This window comes from Meriones unguiculatus, chromosome 21, assembly GCF_030254825.1.
Source record: "Meriones unguiculatus strain TT.TT164.6M chromosome 21, Bangor_MerUng_6.1, whole genome shotgun sequence".
Classification (NCBI taxonomy): Eukaryota; Metazoa; Chordata; class Mammalia; order Rodentia; family Muridae; genus Meriones; species Meriones unguiculatus.
In genome coordinates, this window is record NC_083368.1 from 53,328,366 (window position 1) to 53,354,639 (window position 26,274).

The window sequence follows — 26,274 nt, forward strand, 5'->3', positions numbered from 1 at the left end:
CCAAGGTACTTCTCATTAAACATGTATTTTGTGAATCTGTGTTTTGTAGAGTATCTCCTCCACCAAGAGTAGGCAGAGATTTTTACAGATTTGGTTACAGCGTCACCTACACTACCAGTGCATAAAGTATAACAATACTCACGGGCACCTGTCCAATAAATGGATTAAGTGTGATGAAATTGTTTTTTTCCAGTGATCTTCATTCACTCATTTCCATCCACAGTCTTTAATGACATGGTAGAGCTAATTTCACCATAATTTGTAGAAACTCTTAGTGAAACTGCATTTTATTTAGTTCTAATTTTATTAAAAGTAGGCAAGTAATGACAAAATAATTGCTTGGAATATATTTTAAAAGAAGCCTCATGGTTTTGCTAAAATAACATAAATGCAACTGTATTTAGCAAGTAACTCATTGAAAAAGTGGAAAAATTAATGACTTTCTTTGTCCTCTAGCCTCTGACCCTCACAGAGGGAGACATGGTTTTCCCCTTCTCATGCTCATTCGTCATTTTCTACACAATCTTCTATGCACTTATCACGTTCAATTTTATTTAATGCAAAAAATATAAAGGTTAAAGGAAATGAGATGGTTCCCACTGCCTAACCTTGGATGAAATACGGTTTCATAAATGGCTAAAATATTAAAGTCATGAATTTGAAGGTTTTAGAATTGCAAATCATCAAAAAGTGTTACATTATTTTATTATGATATCTAGTTTCAAATATAGATATATTTGACAGTATTTTCATTATCTATTGTCAAATAGTAAAAATTCTATTCTTAAGTAACCCAACACCATTCCTAGAATTTTGATGAATTTGTTACATTAAATTCTGAGTGAAGTTTCTTTTTCTCTTAATGAGTAGAGTATACCACTGGATAGAATTTAGATTATAAAAAAAATCTAACAAAAAATTATAAATATAATATACAATATATCATTTAAAACATTATAATATAATTTAATATTTAATATATATTATAATTTAAAATATAATATATAATTTAATATATAAATTTTAGTTTCACTGTGTACATTGTAGTTCAATAACATGTTATAGCTGTCTAGTTGATTTCTCATGTTCACGCATTCCCCCATCAGTCTACTTAAAATGTTTACAAATATCTTCCTGTTCTAGAGCTCTGACATTCATCTGTCACAACAGCACTCTTATTAAACTGTTTCAGTGAATATTCATCCTAATTTTTCACAAATCTTCTGTGTAGCTTTGTTGTTGTTACAATAAAATGCTATATGTTGAATGTTTATAAAGAGGTTTATTCAGATTATATAGTTTTGGAGGTAAAAATTCTAGATCAGTCTCATTCATCCATCTGTCTGATGAAGTTCCCATGCTTTCTCCCCACATGGTAGAATAGGGGAAAAAAGAAAGAAAGAAAGAAAGAAAGAAAGAAAGAGAGAGAGAGAGAGAGAGAGAGAGAGAGAGAAGGAAGGAAGGAAGGAAGGAAGGAAGGAAGGAAGGAAGGAAGGAAGGAAGGAAAGGAAGGAAGAAGAAAAAGAAGGAAAACTTTGAGCAGAGAAGACCAAACACATCATGTGATTTTTCTCCGTAAGAAGACATCATTTTCATTGCTACTCCGGGCTTGTGGGAACGAGAAATTCCATGAACATCATGAGTCATGACAGTGTTGCCTTTGTCGTCTGCTCACTTCCCCCTGGCCATTACCTCCTGATTACCATCTCCTACTACCACATTTTAAAACCAGCTTCTAATCCATGAAGTTTTGAGAAAGACCTTTAAACAAATCCATATCAAAGCAGTTTCAGAGTAGAAACAGTGGAAAGGCCGAGCTAGACCTAGTCATGTGACCTCGTGACTCAGTCACATCCAGTGGTTTCTTATTCTAGTCTTTTGAAAGTTGTCTCCCTCTACTTGGACTCAGTACACACCCAACCTTCCATGAACCCCTTCCATAGGCGTACCCAACAGATATCACACAGAGGCTTTCTTGTTTTGTTCCAGTCTGACTTCTGTCTCTCCTGTGAATGGTTACAGGACTCTACCAATTTCATCCAGCAGTTATCAGTTATCATAGTTGCGCATATTTTCTCTTGGGTCTTCTACACATCCACCTCTCCTTGAATTTTGGCCAGTCTGAGAATGAGTCTTACTCACAAGTACTGCAAGCTGTAGCACAGAACCTTCTATAGAATGTGTTTCTCAGGTATGCAGCCATCTATGTGTTGAGGGGCAAACTGTGGAACCAGAGTTGCCTACCTTCTCTTCAACCCAAGCCTAGGTGTCCTTGGACGTCTCCTTGAGGAATTTTCCAAAGGACTTCTACTATTATCAGAAGACAATGATCCCTTGTTTAAATCCTCCCTTAAATCCCTGGACAGTGGGAGGACTATTCTTATCGTAAAACTTGGGCTGGGGAAATAAGAAGGTAAGAGAAAGCCGTTTTTCGCTGACCTGGGTTTATCAGGGACATAAATGGCTTGGCTTGAATCTCCTAAGTTTTCTACCACTGCACTTCAGTGGTTTAAATAACACCAAGCTAGCATCCAGGGCACTGATTTAGTTATGCTAAAAAAGCACAGAAACTGTCAGGTGGAAAACACTTTCTAAGCAGATACCTGGGCTCCTAACCCTGCTGTTTTGCTGAAGGCACAGGCATTCAACCACCCACCTCTTCTTGGAGCTTTAAAAATAAGATGCTTTATCTCCAGGCCAGAGCCTGCCATCTCACCCAGATGTGTGGGCCACAGGCCACACACATGTGACTCAATCAACTAAATGGGGAGAGTTAGATTTGGGGATGCAGGGAGCTCATTGACTCTCCATTTAAAGGTGGTATTTGAATAGTCACATACTCTAACCAAGATATATACATATTTTATTATTATATAGCTGTACTTTTATTCCACATTAAAAAAACACCTAGTCATAGAGATTTAATTAGGTTCCTTTTTCAAGTATGAATTTGAGAGAGCCATGAGAGGAGTTGGAAATGGTTGAAAAAGAGATCTGCTATAAAATTCTCAACAAAAAATTAAAAGTTAAATAAAAAATCTAGAAGAATTGTTCGAATTCAGAGTGTTTCACGTATGAGGCACAAAACTTCAGAGGCTACTACTGTTCAGTGGACAGAATCAGATAGCAAGTACATTTCTTCTCAGTCTTCATTCTGCCCACGTTCCTCGTGGGAAAATCTGTTCCTTTGTGCCAGCTCAAAGGTAGATCTAAAATAGACAGGCAGAAAGAAAGAACTCTCCACCTACTCTCCCGTCTATTCATATTTTTAAAAATATACAGAAATGATTTTATAGCTATGTGTGAGTATTAAAAAATACAACTTCATTTTAATGTACAATATAGTTTTATGAGTTATGCATATAAATAGCATTATATGAAAAACTTCCTCATAACATAGTGATAGATGTATAGTTATACATCTGCAGTGGAAGATGTAATTATAAAACAATAAGGCCAGTTTCAAATTGTGCATTAGACCAGCAATTGTGTATTTAAGGCAATTAAAAAATTTATTGAGTCTTGGTTAAAAGTAGATTGACAGTCATGTTAAAGAAGGATGGGTAGTTTATTTGATGCTACTTGGCATGGCTGGAAGAACAGATCATCTCAGATACAATGTATTTTCAATCACAACTCGAACACAAAATAACTAGCAAAATCCCAGACCCACCTTCAATATACAACCATTATGTTTCTGAAAGAACGAAAGAAAGAAATCCAACAATTAATATTGTTAAGGTGCAGTAACTTTTGAATAAAATATTAGCACCACAGCAGGAAAAAATGATCTGAGACCACTGGCCACCTTCTTTGTACATATCTAAATAGAAACTTTTTTTTTCCCAGAGCACAAATATTAATTTGCAAAATCAGTACTAAAGTAGTTAATATGTCTTCCTCTACTTGCTTTTCAAAACATTTGTGTTCCCCTGTGAGGAAAAATACGCAGTAAAACTTTCCATGGGCTATGAAAATCGAAGACGGAGAAGACCAAACGGGTCCCTCAGCAGTGGGTCCCCACGGAGGCGAAGGTGGACATCTCCCTGCGGATGGTGCTGAAGGGCGACAGCTCCAGCTCCGTGGTGTACTCGTTGTCGTTGTCGTCGCTGGTCACCGTGGAAGACTTCTGGATGCACTCCTCGCAGCAGCAGCAGCAGCACTCCATGAAGGCCCTGCTGAACGGCCTGCACAGGCAGAAGAGGAGCACGGGCGTGACGCAGGACTTGAAGAACAGGAGGAACTGGCTGATGATGTTCAGGAGGTCCATGGTCTGCTGGGACACGCTCGCGGCCATGTAGGCAGTGACGATGTTGCAGATGTTCTCAGGGATGATGCAGAAGCCATATAAGATGGTGAGGGCCACCACTGTGCAGTTCATCTGGCTCTCCAGGTGGATCTGCCGCTTGTTCCCACGCGTGCTGGCCTTCTCCGCTTTGCGGATCTTCCGAGCGGTCACGAGAGAGCAGGTGATGGTGAAAATTGTGGGCAGACAAAAGTAACAGCCAAAATACCACCAAAGCCTTGCGCCATCATAGGTGAGGGCCAAAACATAGATGGTGTCCGGTAAATCAGGAGAGATCTTTATGACACAGCGTTCTGCGGGAGCCTGGCCACTGAATCCCAAGTCCTCCTTGCTCAGCTGGCGGAGGACAACCTCCGGAAGGGCCAACAGCAGAGCGCCGACCCAGATAACCGCGAGTTTGGCAGTGGTGGAAGAACAGTTTTCGATCATTTCATAGTACATCTGAACGTTGGTGGCGGCCCGGAAGCGATCTATGCACAGTGCACACAAGGTGAAGGTGGTGACGCCCAGAGAAACCACCTGTGGGGGACAGAGTACACAGGTTCTGAGAGATCACAGAACAGGACCATGAAAGGCAGGAGGGAGGAGGCCTCGGGGAGGTGAGAGAAGATCAAAGAAGACGGCGGGAGAGAGGAGGAAAGGGGAGGAAGGGAGGGAGGGAAGAGAAAAAGGGGAGGAACGGAGGAGGGGAGAGAGGAATATGGGGAGGAACAGCGCAGGGGTGGTCAGGAAGCTCAAGATGGAGAGCCAAAAGCTAGGGAAACAGAAGGAGATTGGAGAGCGGAGGAGAAACTAAACCAATTACTTTAATCATTTAAGCCTGGTTAAAAGAAAAATTGTAGTATTTCACGGCTGATGTGCGTGTGCAGAGAGAGAGAGAGAACAATGGAAGTAGGGAGAGCTAGGAGCTTCTTTAAGTCAGCAAGTCCTGGGTGATTTTTTCTGTCACAGATCAGAACCTCTAGAGGCTGTAGGAATTTCAGTCACCATGAAAACGCCAGCCATCAGGACATCTAGATAAACAGCAGACACTGGCTTGTGTCTCGTTTTTTATTACTTAAAAGGATGACCATGCTTTCCCGAGTGAGGCCCGAGACTGCCTCACACAGCCAGTTCTGAGCTGATTGTTTCTCACAGGATCCTCAACTGCAGATATTTCCCCAGTGTTTTCTAAACACAAGATAAAGGATCCTTTCTGTTCTTTTCAAGGCATACACTTCTGGAAAACAAGAAAGAGAAATTCTCCAGGGGCCAAGAACATTGAGAAAATAAATTTCAAGTGAGTTACTAACACTCGCTTCCCTCGATGGGGTTTCAAGACAGTGTTGGTTCTGGGCACCAGGTGTGCAGGCGCAGAGGCCGGAGGCAAGCTTAGGACCAGTGTAAGTGAGGGAGCTGAGAACATGGCACAGCAGGTGTTGGCCACCAAGCCTGATGACCTGAGATTGATCCCCAGAACCCACTTTCTGCAGAAGACACCTGACATTTGCCAATGGTACTCCGTCTGACTTCTGCTTTTACGGGCTCTGCTGAACACATGTGTATACACGCAAACACATAAGTAAATGTAACTTAACCTTAAAGCACAAAAGTGCATAAGGATTGGAGCAAAGACTCCTTTCTGAGTTCAGAGGGGTAGGGGGAAGATGGACAACAGACATTGGAGAAACTTAACTACATGGGTATCATGGAAGTCAGGGTAAATTGGGACAGGGTGTCAAACCCAAACTAGGAAAACAACTTCCATGACATGAAGGCTAGAATTTACATCATCCATGTAAGATGGAAATATCCAAAATGGAGTTTAAAATCATTAAAGAGGCCTGATGGAGAAAGGCATAACTTCTCTCTGGAAGGGCTCAGAGAAGTCTCATAGTTAAAGGAAACATGAATTAACAACATCATAATCACAATATATAAAACAAGCACCTCTGCGGGATCATGTGCTCAGTGAAATGAGTTACAGAATAAAACATCAAATAATTACCCTTGTCATGTCAAACACAAATGTCCATTAAATGTAAAGACATATGAGATGCTTAAACAAGGCAAAAATGCACATAAAATAGCCATGAAAAAATGCACAAGGGAGCCAAGAAGATGGTTAGTTCTAAGTACTGGAAATAGTCATAAAGGAAAATGGTTTGATGGAATATCATGTCAAAAAGTCACTGCTCTTTTGTGCTTATGGTCAGATATCCTAGTCAGTCAACAGTTCAAGCTTAACCAGAAATACATTCCTGTCATCCACAGCTAAGGTTTTCCAAGACTGCATGTTCCTAATGTAAATGTACTATGATAGTTAATTTTGAGTGTCAACGTGGCTGGATAAGAAACCTATGGGACATAGGAAAGCACACAGGCAGTTGTTTTCAGACAGTCTGATCATGAGGACTCTAACCTAATGAATGAACTGAACCCGAGACAGGATCATCATGTGATGGCCGTGTTGACAGGCGGTGAGAGGTGTGGGGAAGGGCCTCACTGGGAGGTGAGTCACTGGAGGCAAGTCCTCAGAGCTTTATCTCCTCTAGCTACTTCCCATAACCTTTCTTTCCTTGCTTCAGTCTGTCAGGAGGTGAAATAACCATACTCCCCCCAGCACCCACCATAGGCCCCCACACATGGTGTGCTGCTCAAGTCTCCATTGTGGTGCTCTGCCCAAGCCCCTGAGGGAAAGCCTCAGAAACCATGAATCCTTTCCTAAGTTGTTCATGTCAAATGTTTTCGTCACAGAGATGGAAAAAGAACCAATACACAAACTACCACTTAGCTGCCAAATATTCCTTAAGCATCCTGAACATTCTAGAGAGGCACGGAGATATCCACCCAATGCATGTATGTGCATGGCACTGGAGACTGAGGTGGGGACAGCAGCAGGCATTCCAGGTTAGAGTCCATCAAGAGTGGAAGCATAGCCCTACAGTCGCAACTCAATGCCCCAATCACCGGAAACAAGATCCACCCAGACATTTGCTGAGATACGTAAGCAATGAGGAGTTTAAAAAATTACGGCCATTTCTTATAGCTTTTAACAAGGACAACAAACAAAAGTTAAAGTGTTAATGGTATTTCAGAAAAAAAAAAAAAGAAAGAAAGGCTGCGGGTAGATGAGATGCTTTGGGCTTTGCCCCCAGAAACCAGGTCAAGCACATTTGTTCCCATGCCTGTTGAGGAGAATGTTATAAATTTATACTCATCATGGCTTGACAAAAAAAGAGCAAGGAAAATAAAGGTGTAATGTTAGGATCAGTTTTTTAGAACCCAATGGGATTGTAACAGCAAAAAGAAAACTCTGACGCTCAGACATGTGTTGCTTATCTGCCACATTCAAGCTGCCACCGTCCCCAGAGCTGTGACAACCTGCTTTGAGGGTTCTGTCCAATATGCTTTCTTCTCCCCATACACGATGCACCACACACACAGTGTCCCTGAGCTCTAATATGGCCATTGCCCATGTCATGACTACTCTCATTATTATATGTGAAAATAACCTGAAAAGGGAAAATGATAACATTTTAACTGCATGAAAAGCAAACGGCAAGAAAAATTTACATCAGAGTCTAAACCAGTCCGATAAAGGGCTTGCAATTGAGGTTATGGAGATAATTCAAGTTCTTCGCAAAATCCCCCCAAATACCCATATAAGAAACAACAGTCCTTTATAGCTGGGAAAATGAAAAGCTACCTGTACGTTCACATTGTAAACATTCACATGTGCTAAGAATTGGAGGAAGACAGAGTCAGGAGTGATATAGATGCTCACTCCTGAGGTTTAAACAATTTAGAAATAGATAATAAATATTAAACTTAATTTTTAAATTGATGAGCCATTCCTTTTGATGTTTATTTGTTTCTCATTTCTGCTTGAGTTGCTGAAGATTTCTACAACTGAGGTCCACCTGGCACTGTTGTTTTCTAAGGAGGCTTTTTAAAAATGTTTGTGACCATCCTTGGAGGAAATTGGCTTGTCTTTATGTAAAGGTCCCCATCACACAATATCACCTTGAAATCACAGTACTTTATAGATTTTTTAAAATTTTGTTACTTATGTTTCAGATTTTGAAGTGTTTTGATTTATTTCATTTAAAAACCTGAAACATAGAAATCCTCAGATGCTCAGTCATCAGCCAATCCTCCCAAGAGTCTCTGTGTGGCCTCAGTAAGGAAAGCTTCTGTGCATGGCTCCCTGTCATCGCTGTCACTATATATTCAGAGTGTGTGCTCAGATATGAAGCCCCTGGGGTCTAGGCTGCACATCTTTTTTAAACGAGTAATGCTTATGATGAAAGGAAGTTTCGGTACTACAGAAGCCCAGAGAAAGAGGGAGGATGTGGTCCCTGAGAGCCTCGGCACACCTGTTTGTTGGGAGTTTTCTATTGTGACTTAGAAGGAGCACAGTGCACGATGGATAGCACTTTCCTCTCCTTTTCTTTCTAATTACTAGTTTAGAGATTTTGAAACTCAGAACCGCACATTGCAAGTGCTAGCGTTTGCCTCTCTAACTCCAAATAAGTTAGAGAACATCTCATGAGAAGTCAGACAAATGTACATGGGTACACAAGTACCAAATGGGAGTGGCAGATTGCCAGCTGCTGAGCCTGTGGAATATGAGAATATGTTCCCTGTCTAGAAAAAATAAAATAAAAAAAAAAACATTTCCCAGTTTCTGTACAGTTCATCTCACAACAAATATCAGGACAAATTTTAAGCAAGATTTACGCGTGGCAACTAGCTCATTAATTCTATATACATAGTCCCAAAGCTTCAGTATCAGGCCAGAATCTTTTGTGTCTCTATCTTCTCCTATTGAGGAATCACTCCAGTTTTCATGTGCACAATTCCCATCCTTCCTATATCTGGCTGCTTGATTCCAAAGTGTGCTTCTCTGATATTTCAGACCCCCACTGAAATATCTTGAACCCAGAAAGGTCACAAAAACATTGAGAAGGGTTGTTGAAGGAGACAGTAAGAAAAGCTGGGCTACCCCAAATGCTGATAGCCCTTGAAATGTAGTTGCCAACGGCAACCGCAACCCAAATGTCAGTCTTCGACCTCCTCGCTCCCCTGCTGTCACCACCTGCAGCCCTATTACTTCAGATAGTTTCTGAAAATTCACACATGCACCAGATTTTACGATGTGAAGGGAAAGTAAGAGGGTCTGCCAAGTAATTCCCCAAACTATTTATAGAAGGTTTTAGCACATGTCAAAATTTTAGCTGTTTATCTCAGAGACAAATTAATAAAAATCATCAGAATAAGGAGCACTGGCCCAGTTTATGCATACTCAAATATGAAATCTCCCATGTAATTAAAATGCCTAAATGTTAAGATAACATGAAAAGATTCTTATCACATTTTTAAATATGCTTGTTTACCGGCAGCTTATTAAAATTCTAGGAAGATGAATAGTGCAATTATACGCAATTATAAAACTGCATTATGAACTCTGGATCTTTTTCATGTAATGGCCATATCTGATGGCTAAAGCCAGCCTCGCTGTGAAGCATTCTGTTGGGAGGAAGGATTTCAGGCGTTGACTTAGGTAGGCGGTTCTTTGGTGCAACACCCTGAGGTGGGGTGAGTGAGACATAGTCTCTTATGAACTAAATGGCAACGGGGAGAATAATTAACAGCAGATGCTGTAAACACCTGTGGGAGACAAGACTCTTCTTTTTGAGAGTTCCGAGGCTAGAAGAAAGCTAGAAGCAGAGAGTTTAAATCCTGGGGAAGTAAGTTATTAAGGGATTGGCATCAAGATGCAGAAAAGGCAGCAGAGTCAAAATAAAAACCTCAAAGATCTTTCTTTCAAACAACAATGTCCAGCTGTTCTCTGTCCCCCAGAGAAACAACAATAAAGCTCCTTCAGCCTCTGCCCTGTCATCACCCAGTGGAGGGAGGCTTCAGAGAGCTGCAGCCACTGACATCATGGCTCCCGGGGATGACATGGATGCAGCAGTAGTCCAAGTCTGAGACCTGACATGGGGAAGTTTTAAATAGAGTAGCGAAGTATGGGCTGAAGGGTCCCTCTCCTGAATCAGAACTACAGTGTGATCGCTGTGGAGTTATTGAATTCTGCTTTTAGTAGCAAAGAGAGTGTTATATCAGTTCAGTTCTGTGAGGATGAGTGCTTGTCCACGTACACACACACACACGTACACACATGTACATGCATATATACATATATTTATCATACCATGGTTCCTGATAAGAACCATAGTGCACGAGGCATAGAGTTCATCCTCAAGTGACTTCAAAGCAAGAGCAGACTTTTTTCATTACCTCTTACCTACTGCTGTCTAGCAAGGAGACATCTGGGTACGCAATCGCTCTACCTGATAGATAGGCCTGGCTTTACACAAGTCCAGCGTGTCTTCTGTGACTCACCTTACTCCGGGACAGTTCCATATATTTTAGAAGCCACTCAGTGTGTCAATTCAAGGAGATGTGAAGAGAAATACGGTTTTCAAATATCGCTTAAGGAGATTGCTACAGGTGTCTTACTAGCTCTCTAAGCAGAACAAATCATAAAACTTTCCATATTATACCTTTCAAAGGTTATGCTCTGAATCTTGGCAAATAACACCAATGTGCTACTTAATCCATTAAATTTGTGTAAATTTGGGATTTGGCTTTTTAAATTACATATTAACAATTGATATAGTCATGAATTGTACCTTAAGGCATGCATTCAAATCTTTAGGCTGAAAAAATGAAGGACATAGGCAAGAGACCCTGAAGACCACCCAGAATTTGGCTCTCAATATGCTTTTTGTGGGGCCTGACATGTACAGTGACCCTCATAAAGTTGCAAAGATTTTCTTTTCTTTAGGAAAAGAATAGCCCAGAACTAAGGTCATTGACTTCATCTGTCATTTTCATCATTAACAGGATCATTTAATGTCTAAATGGAGACTCAACTTTTCTCCTATCTGTGATACATTTTAGAGATGGAGCTGCGACTCTGGTAACACTTGCCAATTTGAGGATTTATGAAGTTCTTGAAAATGAACGCTTCAAATTGAAATCACTCGTTATAAGAGTTACATGGCATTTTATATTTTAAATGTTTTACTAACCCAAACTGGGTTCCATTTCGAATTCATATAAAAAAGTTTTATTCCTAATTGTAGTTTGGGTAAAATCCATACATTAATGACCCAGATGTTTCAGTTCACATCTAATCCCATGATAGAGAGAAGTTGCCATCTTCCCCTTGACCCACTTTCCTAATAAGGAGGAGGGTAGTGTAGCTCCTCCTTTTACTGTGTACTGTGGAAAATTACACCAATGCAACAGAAGAAGCATAGGCAAAATGTAGAATTTTAAAACTATAATGGAGTTTAAGGGATATGGCTTTCAGAACTCGTATATAAATTTTGTTATAGAAGATAACCAAACCAATACTTCATAGTGAAACAACACCGCTATAATCCCTGCCTAGAAACTGCAGTGTTCTTCAAGAAAACCCGTACGTATCACTAGCAAGACTGAACTAAAGAAACTCAATTGAGTAGTTATGAGATTCATAGCTCCTACTACCAAATGCCATGTTCTTCTTGGAAATTTTTATGATACCATGACTCTCAAATTTCTGCTCAATCTTATTGATGATCAATTTAAGACAGCTATGTTACACCACTGAGGAGAAATTAACACGGTATAAACGACACTATCTTTAGAGAAAATGTCAGTGTGAAACTCTCTTCTTTCATAAAAACAAAAGAAGGATTCCTCTTTCAAGCTTAAGTGATTTTAAAGATGGGGGGGAGCGTTTAGGTTCTTTTCAAATACACAACAGCTCAGTCTCCACATGGGCTCTCTAGTAAGGGGAACATGGACTATCTCTGACATAAACTCAGCAGCTAGCAATTTGATCACTTTCCCCTGGGGGTAGGGCAGCCTTACCAAGCTACAGAGGAAGATAATGCAGCCAGTCCTGAAGAGGCCTGATAGGCTAGGGTCACATGGAAGAGGAGGAGGTGCTCCCCTATCAGTGGACTGGGGAAGTGGCATGGGAGGAGATGAGTGAGGGAGGGAGGGAGAGAGGGTAGGATTGGGAGGGGCTAAGGATGAAGCTACAGCTGTAATACAAAGTGAATTAATTGTAATAAATAAAAAATTATATTTAAAAAATAATAAAATACACAACAGAACAAGGCAAAACAATAACCACAGGTTGTTAATGACAGAAGACATACTTTATAACTCAAGATATAACAGAATTCATAGTTTCCATTGCTCAAGAACTTAATTCGGTGAAGTGTTAGATTCTGAAGAACGCTTCACTAATACCATGTGGGAAGGACTTCAAAACACAGGAAACAGATGAAGCTTCATGAAGTAAAAAGTCTTCCACACGGGTTAAAAAAAATGAGCAGAAAAATAATATGCCTACAAAATAGGGAAAGGTGTTTGGCCAAACTAGACATTAGACGGGGGATTAAAATGTAGAATATATAATGAATTTAAACATTAAACATTGAAAAAAACGTATACGCAATAAATGAGCTGGTAAACTGAATAGACAATTGGATAAATATCAAATGATCAATAGATATTTGAAAAACTGTGCAACATTCTTAGCCACTGGTGAAATGTAAGTTATATCCTCCTTAAGATTCCTTCTCCCCCAGCTAGAATAGCTATCTTCTAGAAAAGAAAAAAAAAAGGCACAAATATGGTAAGCATGAGGAAGAAAAGGAAACTTCATTTACTGCTGGTAACAACTTAAACTTGTGAAAACACTATGAAACTCAGTATGAAGAACCCTCAAAAAAATAAAAACTGAAAAAAAATTGCTATAAATCCCAGCGATAGCACACTTGGACATATAATTGTTGCTACTGTTGCATTAGGAAAAGGTCCAGGAATCAGAGAATGAGCAGATCTTTTTAAATGTTGTACACAATGGAATTTTCTTTAATGGGACTATATAAAGAAAACTTCAAACAAAAATAAATAGAGTTGAAAATTATAATGTTAAGCAAAATAATTTATATTCAAAAAAGACAAATAACATATCTTTTCTCTCATTTGCAGAACATAGATTTAAAATTCTCTATGTGTATGTAGACATGCACATACATGTGTTTGTGTGTTATGTATGTGTACAGGTTAAGAAACTAGAAAAGGATCATAACATTGAAGGAAGTCATCTTAGGGGAGCTGGGAAATAAAGCAACGGAATAAATGCATTAGGGAAGCAGAAGTTGATACTCACTCAGGGAAGAAAGCGAACCAGCTAAAGCAGAGGTCATGAATGAGGACAAAGTACACAGACACATACCTAGGATCATGCCCTGTTGAATCTTGCTTTATTGTAAGGTAACTTGCAAAATTAATCTTTAGAAAAAACAACAACATGAAAAGAACGTAGGGGCTAGAGAATGGGTTAGTGGTTAAGAACATTGCTCCTGCAGAGGACTGGAGTTCAGTTCCTAGCATCCATGTGAAAGCTTACAACCATCCATAACCTCATTTTCAGGGGATATGATAACTTCGCTTCTGCAGGCACCAGAGATGAACATGAACACGTGCAGGTACTCACACACATAAAATTAAAAAAAAAAAAAAAAAACATGTCAGCCTTTTACAAAAACAGTGATTCCTGAGGATCCTGCCTAAGCTGTTGGTCCGTTTTGCCAAAGCTGACAACGAAAAAGGTGTAGAACAACTATTAAGGACCCTGGGTAAGATCCTCATTCAGAAAGGCAAATGGGATGGACGTCGGAAGAGGGAGAAAATAGGGAACAGGACAGCAGCCTACCACAGAGGGCCTCTGAAAGACTCTACCCAGCAGGGTAGCAAAGCAGATGCTGAGACTCATAGCCAAACTTTGGGCAGAGTGCAGGGAATCTTATGAAAGAAGCGGGAAATAGAAAGACCTGGAAGGGTCAGAAGCTCCAGAAGGAGAGCAACAGAACCAAAAAACCTGGGCCCAGGGGCCTTTTCTGAGACTGATATTCCAACCAAGGACCATTCATGGAGATAACCTAGAACCCCTGCACAGATGTAGCCCATAGCAGTTCAGTGTCCAAGTGGGTTCCCTAGTAGTGAGAACAGGGACTGTCTCTGACTTGAACGCGATGGCTGGTTCTTTGCTCACCTCCCCCTGAGTGGGGAGCAGCTTTACGAGGCCACAGAGAAAGACTATGAAAGTCAGTCCTGATGAGACCTTATAGGCTAGGGTCAGATGGAAAGAGAGGAGGACCTCCCCTATCAGTGGACTGGGGGAGAGGCGTGGGAGATGAGGGAGGGAGGGTGGAATTGGGAGGGGATGAGGGAGGAAAATAGTTACAGCTGGGAAGCAAAGTGAATAACCTATAATTAATTAAAAAATAAATTAATTTAAAACAATTTTTAAAAAGATACTGGATAAAAAAGAAGTGAAACACCTAAGAAAGCACATAAAGTAAGCAGAACTTTTACAAAATAAAAAGCACCTTTTGCTAAATCTTCCATTGGAGTCTGTAAACACTGCAGACAAAGATCAGTACAGTTCTAATTAGTTTTCTTCATGTGAGCTTGAATCTACACGCTTAAATAACTTCTATAAAGTAGGGACATTTCTAAACAAGGTCATGAAAACTGTACTCTGATTTTGGCTTTATATCGAAAATGTTTAATACATCTATTTATATTGTGTCTTTTGTTTTCAAGTAACCCTAGGGAACAAGGGCATTATTGTTGAGAACACCCATTCATTGGGCCATGAATGGCAATCTATTATGTCAGTGGTTGTTACAGGACTAACACCCAGTCAGGAAGGGGCAGGATGAGCACAGGGAACTTTCCTTTGAAAGGAAATGGCTTGAACTTGTATGCCTTTGGTTTTTTTTTTTTTTTTCTTGCATTTTCCATAATCTTCATCTTTGCAACACTTCAGGGCAACTTCACCAGGAAAAGGATACTGCAGACCATGGAGGAGCACACTCAAAAGAACTGTTGTTGACCAGATCTCTGCAAATAAGATGACCTTTATGAAAAAGGTCTTCATTTCAGACTGAGTACAGATGATCAGGATGGCAGGAGCTTTGATTCGTGTTCCCCAAACCAAAGACAGTACAACGAAAGAAATGAGCCTTGTTCTTTAAGTGTGCATACAGCTCTGAAATCAAAGCGTTCTTCAAGACCACAAGTCCACAACAGAAGGTTTCTCGGCCTTGGAAAGTGAACAATGTGTAATTTAACATGTCCAAATTTGGACCAGACTGTTAGTCTGTCACACCTAGCCTATATCATTTATACGTGATTTTTAAATGTCACTGAGATAAATACATAGAAGACATCAACTGCCAACTGCCTGGAGTTCAGCCTCCTCCTGTATGTACTGCTGTTGTTTCAGCTTAACAACAAGTCTAAAAACCAAATAAGACTATTTTAAGACCAATACATTCCTTCAAAACTTGTCTTGCTCCTGTATGCTTTTTCTTTCAAGTTCTAGCTGGAACTAAGGTTTCCTTTCAACCACAACTTCTAGAGCACAGTACATCCCTTCTGTATTTTAGAAAGTCATTTAAATTCTCCTTTCTAACATCATTTAGCTAACTATCTGTCAAATGTTCTTAATTTTAATAAGAGGAAATTGAGCAATATTCACACCATTTGTCTTTAAAAGATATTACCCTCTCAAATAAACCATTCTAAGGATATTTTCTACCTGATATTTACTCCCAGTAAGTATAAATTTGTTTCAAAATGCCATGTTTTCCCAAGCTCACAATCCAGTTTACAATTCTTGGTATCATTATGATGACTCTCCCCCATCCTAAAGACATCTCAGCTGGGTCCTGGGTAGGTATCAAAGACAGTCAGCGGATTTTCAGCTTATTTCTCTGTCATTAGTCAAATTGAATTGCATGAGAGTGAATATAAACTAAAAACAGAATTGTTTGGAGTTGAATATTTCTGCCGTCTTAATAATATCAAAAGAACATTTTTACATTAAATATTTTACCTTTTAACTAAAATTCCACTATTAGTAATGTGATGAGGAAATAACCTTTCTTTATTCAGTCCTCTTACTAAAGGCAAATATTTGCAACTCTGACATCTTAGTGTGAATTATTTTATCAGACTGTTTTTCCTGTAAAAAAAAAAAAAGATATTTGAACAAAGGACAAGACACAAGACAGAGCAGGTAAGAAGAAAGGGAAGGGAGGCATGATAATAGAAGGCTATTCTGCAACACAGTAGCAGCTGTTAATAGAGACATAGATCTAATGAAAACAAGCCATTCTAGGCAAGGGGGAAATAAGTGATCTTGACCCCATTAATGCTATGAATCATCCAAGAACGTGAAGAAAGATAACATTGAAAACAATCATAAACACACAAGCAGAAAGCATCTGCCCTTGATAACAACTTTGATACTAAGATCATAGCCTGCACTTTATGGAAATTACCTAAATACTCAACACCCACTTTGCAAATAGAAAGGCTACAAAGTTTGAAGCTGTAGTATTTTCATTCTCTACCATAGTATTTTAGATTAAATAATCTTTTTTTTTTTGGCACAAAGAATAATATTCCAATGAGGATAGTTAAGAGTTAGTCTTGCAAACATGGTTGAGTTAATTATGGGACCTTGGCAGGTAAGTTCTTGAGAGGTAAATGAAGAAGTACTTTTGAAGGATAGGAACTTGACTCCAGCATCAGAGACAAAGCTTGCTGTCTTGACCCCCGACCATCTCTTTCCTTCCACAGTCTACACCTCAGATGTAGGTCTATGTCCTTCCAAAGTGACACAACTACGTATGACTGTAACACATTAACAGGAGGGAAAGTTAAATTAGTGGAGAGAATGTAATTGAAAAGAACATTATAGGAAGCAGAGTTTCCAACTGAATTTTTCCATCTTTGGTCATAACTCATAATTGTGGACTGATCTATCTAAGACCATTCCAGAAAGTCCCAAAAGCTTCCCTAAAGCCTATATTACAGTTTCAGTCATGCTACAGAACATTCTATGACTCTTTCAAAACTTTAATAACCGTACTTTATCTGTGATATTCATCTTGGAACGTTTCACATCTTACCCCCCCACCTCTCCTAACACATCGCCTTTCACTGAAGAAAAGCCTAATAAATGTGTAATGAATGAATCAGTGGGTGGATCAATGGAAACCTGATGACATAGACAAAAAAAGGCTCATAGACACCAATGAATTATTTAGACTGTGCTTAGTCGGTTATCAGGTGCTATTGTTTTATACATAATCCTTAAGAGCTTAGTGTCAGATAATCTTAGGTAGAGAAACAAAGAAAAATGTGCTCCCTCCTCATGCTTCACTGAAGATCTTTTGAAATTGTCTCACTTTTACAGCAACAATGTCAACTGTTTGAAGCTCAAAGTTGATTATCATAGCTTTTATTTATTAAGCTCCAATTTTGGTTAACTTCACCATACACTGCTCCTGGAAAGCCCAGTCTGGGAAACTGATTCTCTTTCTTGCTGGAATCTCCAGCTAAACATTTTCCCATGCTTGGAAATGTAGGAAATGATTACACTGTATTAATGGGAAGTCATAAAACATTTGTTAAGTACCATTCTCACAGATTGAGTCCATTTTCCCTGAGAATATTATTAGTAACTTCCAAATTGCTCATAAAACTGCATGTTTCCACTTAAAAGTCCATCAGAATACCTAATAGCTAATCCACCACTAAAGCAAAGTTAGCATCTGCTATGATAAATGTGCTATTACTTGAATGTGGACTTCAGGAAATGCTGTGTAGAGCTGCAGTTACTGGCTGTGCCATCTTTAGGGTCCAGTTACCCTTCCTTTCTTCGCTTGTCAGTTCTAAGTACAAGCCAAGGCAATGACAGAATCATTTTTTTTCACACAGTTTAAGACCAGTATGTCCAGAGCCATTGGAAATGCCACCTCTTCTCATGAGAAAACATTCTAGATTGTTCACAAATTCCTTCTGACCAGAATTCCTGGTGGGATGAGTTCCCTTGAGTCACCTTTTATCTCCACACAGGAATCTGGTAAATCTGAGACTGACTGGGAACCTTTTGCCATTCCTTGAGGGTGTGGGTCCTTGAAACTACAGGGAACTTATATCATTAGAAACCCACAATTTACATCTAAACAGAAGTAATTGTTTGGCAATGGTCTGGGATCATCTGATACACTGGCTCTGACTGGCTTGCATCCATCAACTAATGAGCGAAGAGCTGTTCTGCTTGCCATCTTTGGTGTCTGAATCATTTGGCTCTAAACATATGCTCTATCCTTGGTGACCTAGGATGGTTAGGAACTCCTGCACTATTACCTTTCTACCACCCATACCGTTTCCACAGCACACAGACACACAATACCTTTATCAATTTCTCTGAGTATTCTTTCCCCTGGCGTCTCTGATAGGCCAAGTTAAACTAATGTGTCCATGATGGTAACTCCCAAATCTATGTTCTCTTCACCACCTCCATGTTTCCACTGATCTGTTGCTCTTCCTCTTTATTGGATTTAAGCCCAGCCATGGGTGTTAAGATTTTAAAAACATAAATCAGCCACAACCCATGGAGTTTTTTGCAGAAACAAGATGGAACTTATGAATAGCAAAAGCTATGAGGTTCATGGACTGAACAGTGCTAACTGGCTTTATGAGGTTTTCTTTTCTGATATATACAGGAATCCTTTTCAAAAGCTGTAAAAAAAGTAGGAAGAAAAACAAAGGAACTGCTCATTAGATAAAGTTTTGCTTTATAAACAGCAACCCAGACTGTGGAGTCCACGGTTCTGGGTGCCTCTGCCTTGGGACATTTGTGTCATGTCCCAGTGTCATTTCCCTCTTGTCTAGTCTGTTTAATAAGTGTAAAGCCAGGGCAGTGAGTGCTGTCGCTCTCTACCCAGGGTGCTCCTGATGCACCTTCAGGGATGAAGCATTGCTTCCACTGGAAAATGGAGGATGGGTGTTTGATGACTCTGGGTTGCAGCCTTTTCTAGAGATTGTTCTTCACCAAAGAGGTTCACTGGGCTCAAGGTTATGAGAAGGCATCCAGTGGTGGGATTATTAAAGACTAAAAAGGCTTTTTATTCCATTCAGGATGTTTCTTCATGGCCACCCTAACCCTAGGAGGTCCATGGTGTCAGCTGAGGTCTTTTCGGAAACTTCATAAATAGTTAAAATTGTCCCTCTGCCCACCTGTACTTCAATGATAAACAAGTGTTGAACCTGATCATGTCCCGACAAACTTCATCCCCTCTCCCACCCCAACCTATACACACAAAACTCCATCTCAGGATCTGTATACTCAGCAATCGATCTTCTGACAGTGGCAAAATCCCTTTTACTTCTTTGAAAATTCCAGAAACAGTGTATTTTAAGTTTGGTCTATAGTGCTGCGGTGGGTTGATACAGAGATGGGGGCATCCTCTGCCTTTCTGAGAAGAGGAGAAGGGGAAAGGGAGAAAAGGGTGGGAGGCTGGGTCCGGGTGGTGGGGGCTACAGTCAGATGTAAAGTGACTAAATAAATTTAATTTTAAAAATAGGAAGAGAGAGAGAGAGAGAGAGAGAGAGAGAGAAAGAAAGAAAGAAAGAAAGAAAGAAAGAAAGAAAGAGAAACTGGAAATTAGGAAGCTGACATCATAGTTCAATACTTATTTTTATAAAACAAGTTACAGTATTATAAAATTATTCAACGGAATAAAATGTAGTGGTTAGTTGACTGTCATGTATATTGTAACAGTAAAAAGTACTGTATAAGAATACAAAAGATGTATAGTATGAAGCATGTTTTTAAGCAAATATTTCCAAGCAAGCCTTTGCTTCTCTAGAAAAAATTAGAACCAAATCTCAATAATGGAAAAGAGAAAAGAATATAAAAGTTGTAGAAAACTAAACAAAACTGCAGAGAGTAAAAGAAATATTTTTACTAACAAGAAAAAATGGTTTGTAACAAAGGTCTTCATGAGAAAACCGAGTTGAAAAGGCATAATAAAGTATTATTATGTGTTTGTAAACTCTCAGGCTTGATATGGTGGAGTACACCTGTAATTTCCATACTCCTCAAGTGGAGGCAGGAAGATCAGGAGTTCAAGGTTATCCTCAGCTGCACAGTATGTCTGAGGCCAGCTTCCATTACATTCCACCTAGATTCAAACAACTAAAAGCAAAACAAAAACTTCAGAATTAGTGAGGAAAGAAATTTAAATGCGCAATAAAACACCATGACTAAGAAAAGTTAGGTCTCATTAAACTAACCTAAGTTTTAATGTCCTTTCTTCTATTTGATACAATTCTTTTCACTTGTGGTTTCCGTCAGTAACTTTGGGCATTTGTTTCTTTCCCTGGTCTCTTTTTCTGCCCTTTTCATTGCCTTTCCACATAACGTATAAACCCACCACCACTCCAGTCTTGTAGTTCCCAGTAAGGCAAGCCAACACAATTCCTCCTTGTGGGCTGCCACTTATGTTGCACTTTACACTGTTAGTTTTATAATTTCCTTCTTCCCTAAGCCTTCCGCATTTTTAAAACTAAGAATCAGAGAAAGCTTAAACCAGAATTGCCTTTGAAAAGCCAATTGCAAACTGACACATATTCTCTTATATAATCCAACTATGTCCTCTCCAGTTAAAAAGTGAACTGTCTCCGGAATAAAAGCTGGTATTTCAGAGTCCTTCCACTCTTGGCAACAAGTGGGGCCCTGGATCCTGCTAAGTAGCAACAGCTGATTTTGTAGCCATGGATGGTCCTACATCTGAGCCCAGACAGAGTAACAGAGGGTCTTATTGACTGTCTCTGGCCCTGGACCTTCTAAGTAGGCAGTGTTTTCTGTTTACTTATCTTGGAGTTTTAAGCCCGAGACAATGTTGAACACAGTGTCAACTGGCCCTGGTGCCAGACAGGATCAGAGGCTCTGGAATATTTACAGTTTCCCTTCTTGTGTTTCTATAAATGAAATGGACAGTCTGAATGGAGAAAATCAAGAACCAGCTGGCTAAAATCACAACTGGCAGCCAAACACTTGGGCAGGTTCCAAGAGCTGGTGTTTAGAGAGGCCAATTTACAGAGCACATTCCAACTACTAGAGCAATCACTAGTACAGTAGCTCTGACACGAAGCAGTAAAATCTCGCCTTGCTCAAACAATTTTCATTTCCAGAGTTTGGAAGCTAACTTTTCTTGTTCAGAAATGTTCTTACGTTACAAGTAAATCCCTCAAAAATAGCCTATTCTTCACAGCCACGGTAATGGCATATTTGTGCAATCTACTCTGTAAGCATAGAGTACAAGACACAGGGATAACGTCTTTTCTTTCTTTCTTTTTTTTAAGTTCAAAGGTGAGATGGATCCAGAGAGAAACAAGGAAGGTCTAATAATTTAGTTGAAATAGAAGGACAGACAGCTTACCAGTGTAAACTAATTTTGGAGGTCCCTAATATGTCATGAGGTCAACTGAATAGCAAAGACTGATTTTCTTTTATATATAAAAGATAACTCCAGTTTTGATAGTTGAAAAAATGCTCAATGGTCTCTCTGAGGGATGGGAGTGTGGAGGAGTCACAATGAAATACTAGAACTTTAGTAAATAAATGCTAATGACTCCCCCCCCCCCCTTACTAGGTTCCATTAAGGACAACCGCGGGGCTCTCTGATGGGTGTCAAGTCTGAAATACCGCCATATCCAGAGGACAGTTGTACATACTATAGAACCGTCTTTTTTTTCACAGGCTAGGAGTAGAGGAGTTTGAAGATGGCTTAGCAAAGCTGCTTTCTTTCATATACACGCATATGGAGAAAAGAGAAGAGATTCAGAGAAAGAAGCAAGCAGTCCCAGCAGGCAGGTAAGTCCAGCCACTGCTCTTTGACTATATACATCCGGAAACCGATACAGGCAGTAGCTAGAAGGCATTACCTCGATATAGGGCACGATCTTGCAGGAGAAATCTTCCAAAAGCCACTTCTTGGTCAACTCGTGGAAGATGACCAGGGGGAGGCAGAAGAAGATGATGAGGAAGTCCCAGAAGGCCAGGTTGGCCAACAGAGAATTGGAGATACTCCTCATGTAGTAGTTGTGACACACGATACACATCACCGCCAAGTTGCCAATGATTCCGGTCCCAAATATCACCACAGATAAGCACATGACCGCGTAGGCTCCGTAGGATTCCTGGGTCAGGGGGTAGAAGGGGTTCTTCAGTCTCACACGCCTGTTAGTGCTATTTCCATGGCGCGGACCCCCTTGGTCAGGGACCCAGTCATCTGAGGACCCGTTTTGTGGTAATGCCCTGCCTGGAGGAGCAAGGGTCCTCCCTTCGTGCACGGCTGGAGGCCTGTGGTGGGAACCCTGAAGTTGCCCAGTTCTTCGTGGCCAGTAAAAAAGATCTCTGGGTTCAGGTTCCGTTTTCACGCTCTGCTCGTGGCTGCTCCGGGGAATGTCGGCGCCCCCGGGACTCATCTCTTTCTCTTCAGAGGTCTGAAGGAAGAGCTGGGGGTCCGTGGGGTCCCTTCTCCCCAAATGTCCAGATGTCTCTTTACCCTGGGCACCTTTCCATCTCCGGGCGCCAGGTGGCTTGGTTGGAAGTCCCAAGGGTTCAGGAGGAGCCGCCGCAGCCACGGCCTCCTCACTCACACCTGTGTCACCGCCCCTGGCCGGTGGGAGGCCCCAGGAGGTCGCCCCTCTCACCTCCGCTTCCAGTTTCCCCCTGGGCGCACGGACTCGCAGGACGTCTCCGGCAGAATTCCCTGGTCCCCGGGCATCCCTGCTGCGGCGTTGGATCATCAGTGGGGAACAGCTCGCCCCCAGACAAGTTCCATTCCTGGGCTCAGGGACAAAGCTCAGGGCAGCAGAGACAGAAACCTTGAGCAGCAGCAGGAGCAGCAGCCGCCGCGACGTGCGCGAGAGAGGCGCGCCCAGGGCTGGCATGGCTCGGCGAGGGCGCAACCTAGCAGCCCTGCTCTCTCTTAGCACCGACACCTGCTGCCAAACTTGGTGCGGAGAGTTAGACTCATGTCACATACTCACCGCTGGGTAGTGGTGGGGAGCTGAAGATTGTGGGAGAGCAGGGACCAGGGCGCGCGGGGAAGAAGAGTGTCACCAACACACCCCTACAACCCTTCCACGGTTGACGTCCTGTGCATTTCCCAGCCAGATCTAATCCAAGCTCTGGGCGCCGGAAGGTTCGGAGGGAAACAGCTGATCCACCAGGCTGACCTTGAAAAGTTGCGAACACCACCTGATTGTTGCCTAATGTTGCGACTGGGCTCAGCCCGGAGGAAGCCCCGCGCTCCTCCCAGCCTTTGGGTGGTGGCTGCCTTCTTGGTAACAGTTGCTCTGCTATTTACATCCTTTCCGAACAGCTTTATCCAGTCGTTAGCCGAGGTCTCTAGAGAGAAAGAAAAACAAGTCCCCTCCACCAGGGGACTAGCTGTCACAATCCCACTCCCGGCTGGGCTGGCGGGGGACCCGTTGCAAATAGGCAACGCTGGTGCTGAGAGGAAACTCTTGACTCCTTTAACTCCGGCGACTTTCGAAGGGACTGTTGCCAAGGAGAAGCCAGATTCCGAACCAGGGGCCGCTGTCAAAGTTGCTGCTTCGTCAGCTCAAAGTTGACAAGGGGATGGAGCCGGCGGCTGCGCTTTAGCGCGCCGACTGAGGAGGGTAGAGGGAGAGGGAGGAGCGGGCGCTGCTGCTGTTTTGTGCACAGTGCTGTGGGCTGCAGGAGCTTGTCACTGCCACCACCATCTCACCCCGGGTGGAGAGCGTGGTGCCTGGAACCGCCTCAGGCGGGCGGAGCGGTGCGTGGTCCGCAGGGGAGGTGGCCCGGCCTCTCGGCCGCTCAGCCACTGCGCGCGCCCCGCTTCAGGCCTCCTCCCTCTCCTTCTCCTTCGAGCAGAGCATCTGGTTTGTGGAGAGACGGGATCCCCTGGTGGTTTTACCACACACTAAACCCACACACGTTTCATTCAAGCCGTTCACAGCGGCTTTCAGTCGGAAGCTGGGAGCAACCAGGGAACAAGGGCGGAGGCGCCGAGTCTGCGCGGCTAGAGCCGAGGACATGAACTCCGTGAATTATTGCCCTAGATAGTCCAACTAGCCCGACGTGACCCTTCACCACCCAGAAGAGAGGAGGATCTCGGGACCCCGCGTGCGGGCGGGGATCCCGGGAGAACGTAGAAAGGGCGAGACTCCCGCGAGTGGCAACAATTGGTAGCAATTGGTGCGCATGCTCAGGCCTCAGACTCCCCGGGGAGTAGTGACACATTCACAGTCTTAGATTCCCCAGAGCAGAGACAGAAGAGAAGCAGAGTTCACAGGCGTCGCGCACTCCGGGAGAGAGCCGCTTGTAACGTGAGAAGGCCGCAGGTGCTCCGTCACCTGTGACGTTGACTTTGAGAGCATCCCGCTAGGCCGTGGAAGTTAGGGCAAACCGCCCCGAGCCAAAGGAAAGCAGCATCCTGGATGTGCTGAGAACTGAGAACTGACAGCGGAAAGGGGCTGAACTCCCAGCATGCTGTCCATGCTTTTCCAACGTTTATATACCCATAGCCCTGTATGGCAATCATGGTAAAGTCAATAAAACGGACAAATATCAGACCAAATAAGAAAAAAGGAAGAAATGCACATACTGTGAAAGAGACAAAGGCAACAATAGAAGAATTGTCTAAGGATACGAGAGAAAATACAATAAAAACATAAGAATCGTAGTCAAGAGCCTCAAGCTGTCTGCATCCTAAGCACTGGCATTTGTGAATATGAGCTCACATGGCAAAAGGGAATCTACAGTGAGATTTGATTAAATATCCGCAGATGGAAAAAGTGTCATGGGTTACAAAGTGGTGCATTAGAACTCATGGGACCCAATACGAGAAAGGTTAAGAAAGGGGAGAGAAATGGGAAGGTGAAACCAGGCCACAGGCTTAAAGAATGAGAGCCGGGATACGGGACCCAGTTATATTGTCTCCTCACCCTAATTCCTGCCTCTGACTTCTAGAACCCAGTTTTTTTTTTCATTTCACTTTAGTAAATTTGCATTCATTTTTTCAGAGCAGTGATATTACGCTAATGAACAAGTCAATCTGAAAATGTAAACAGGATGAATATTACAAAAAAAATACAAACCCCACAAAATAGCTTAAGGAAACACACACATAAACAGCAAAGCACTCAAAAAACCAAATCTCTTATCAATGTGTACTCACAAGGAAGCACTGGGCCTTAATACAGTCTGAGGAATAAATTTACTTTTGTACAAAATGTTTGAAGTGTATCCAGTGCTCTTTTGAAGCCACAGTGACTTTATAATCAGTGAACACCAGGCACTAAGCAGCAGGTTCTATGGCGAAGACCAAGAACTCAAGTGACAGCAAGTGCTGGTGAGGAAGTGCAACCACTTTGGAGATCAATCTGGCACTTTCTCAGAAAATGGGGTATAGGGCTACTTCAAGACCCAGCTATACCCAAAAGATGCTCCACCATACAACAAGAACACTTGTGGTTTTATTTGTAGTAGTCAGAATCTGGAAAAAAAAAAACTAGATGTCCTGCAACTGAAGAATCAAAAAAGAAACTGTGGTGCATTTACACAATGAAATACTATCAGCTATTCCAAAGGGGGGGGTCAATAAATTTAGAGGCAAATGGATGGAAATACAAATATCATCCTGAGTGCGGTAACCCAGACCCAGAGAGACACACATGGTATGTACTTACTAATAAGCAGATTTTACCCATATAGTACAGGATAAACATACTACAATTTGAAGACCCAAAAAAGATAAGTAACAAGGAAGACCCAAGAGAGGGTGCTGGAATCTTACTTAGAAGAGAAAATTGAATAGACAGTGGAAGTGGCTGAAGAATGAGAACACGGAAGGAGAGGGAGTGCAGAGAGAAATGAAGGTGGAGATCAGACTTGGGAGGAGTGGGGTCAGAGGACAGAAGGCCTACATAGAGAAGAGGAACCATGGGCAGAGGCATCTCAGTGACAAGCCAGAGATCTAAGGCAGCTTAGG

At 41.7% G+C, this 26,274-nt stretch overlaps 1 protein-coding gene across 1 annotated transcript; it reads right to left on the reverse strand.

Moving 5' to 3' along the window:
* Positions 1-1,563: 1,563 nt before the first annotated feature.
* On the reverse strand, positions 1,564-24,332 carry Gpr37 (G protein-coupled receptor 37). The gene is made up of 2 exons (XM_021655571.2): positions 22,175-24,332; positions 1,564-4,825 (listed from the first exon to the last, which is right to left on the reverse strand). The coding sequence occupies exons 1-2, from the start codon at positions 23,183-23,185 to the stop codon at positions 4,007-4,009; spliced, it is 1,830 nt and encodes a 609-aa protein (XP_021511246.1). The 5' UTR covers positions 23,186-24,332; the 3' UTR covers positions 1,564-4,006.
* Between the last annotated feature and the right edge of the window lie 1,942 nt (positions 24,333-26,274).

What these genes read in the sequence shown, in the direction of transcription:
- Gpr37 (XM_021655571.2), bottom strand. Translation starts at nt 23,185, where the DNA reads ATGCCAGCCCTGGGCGCGCCTCTCTCGCGCACGTCGCGGCGGCTGCTG. An exon ending in AGATCGTGCCCTATATCGAG is followed by an intron (nt 4,826 to 22,174) that starts GTAATGCCTTCT and finishes TGTCCCCCACAG; the next exon opens with GTGGTTTCTCTGGGCGTCAC.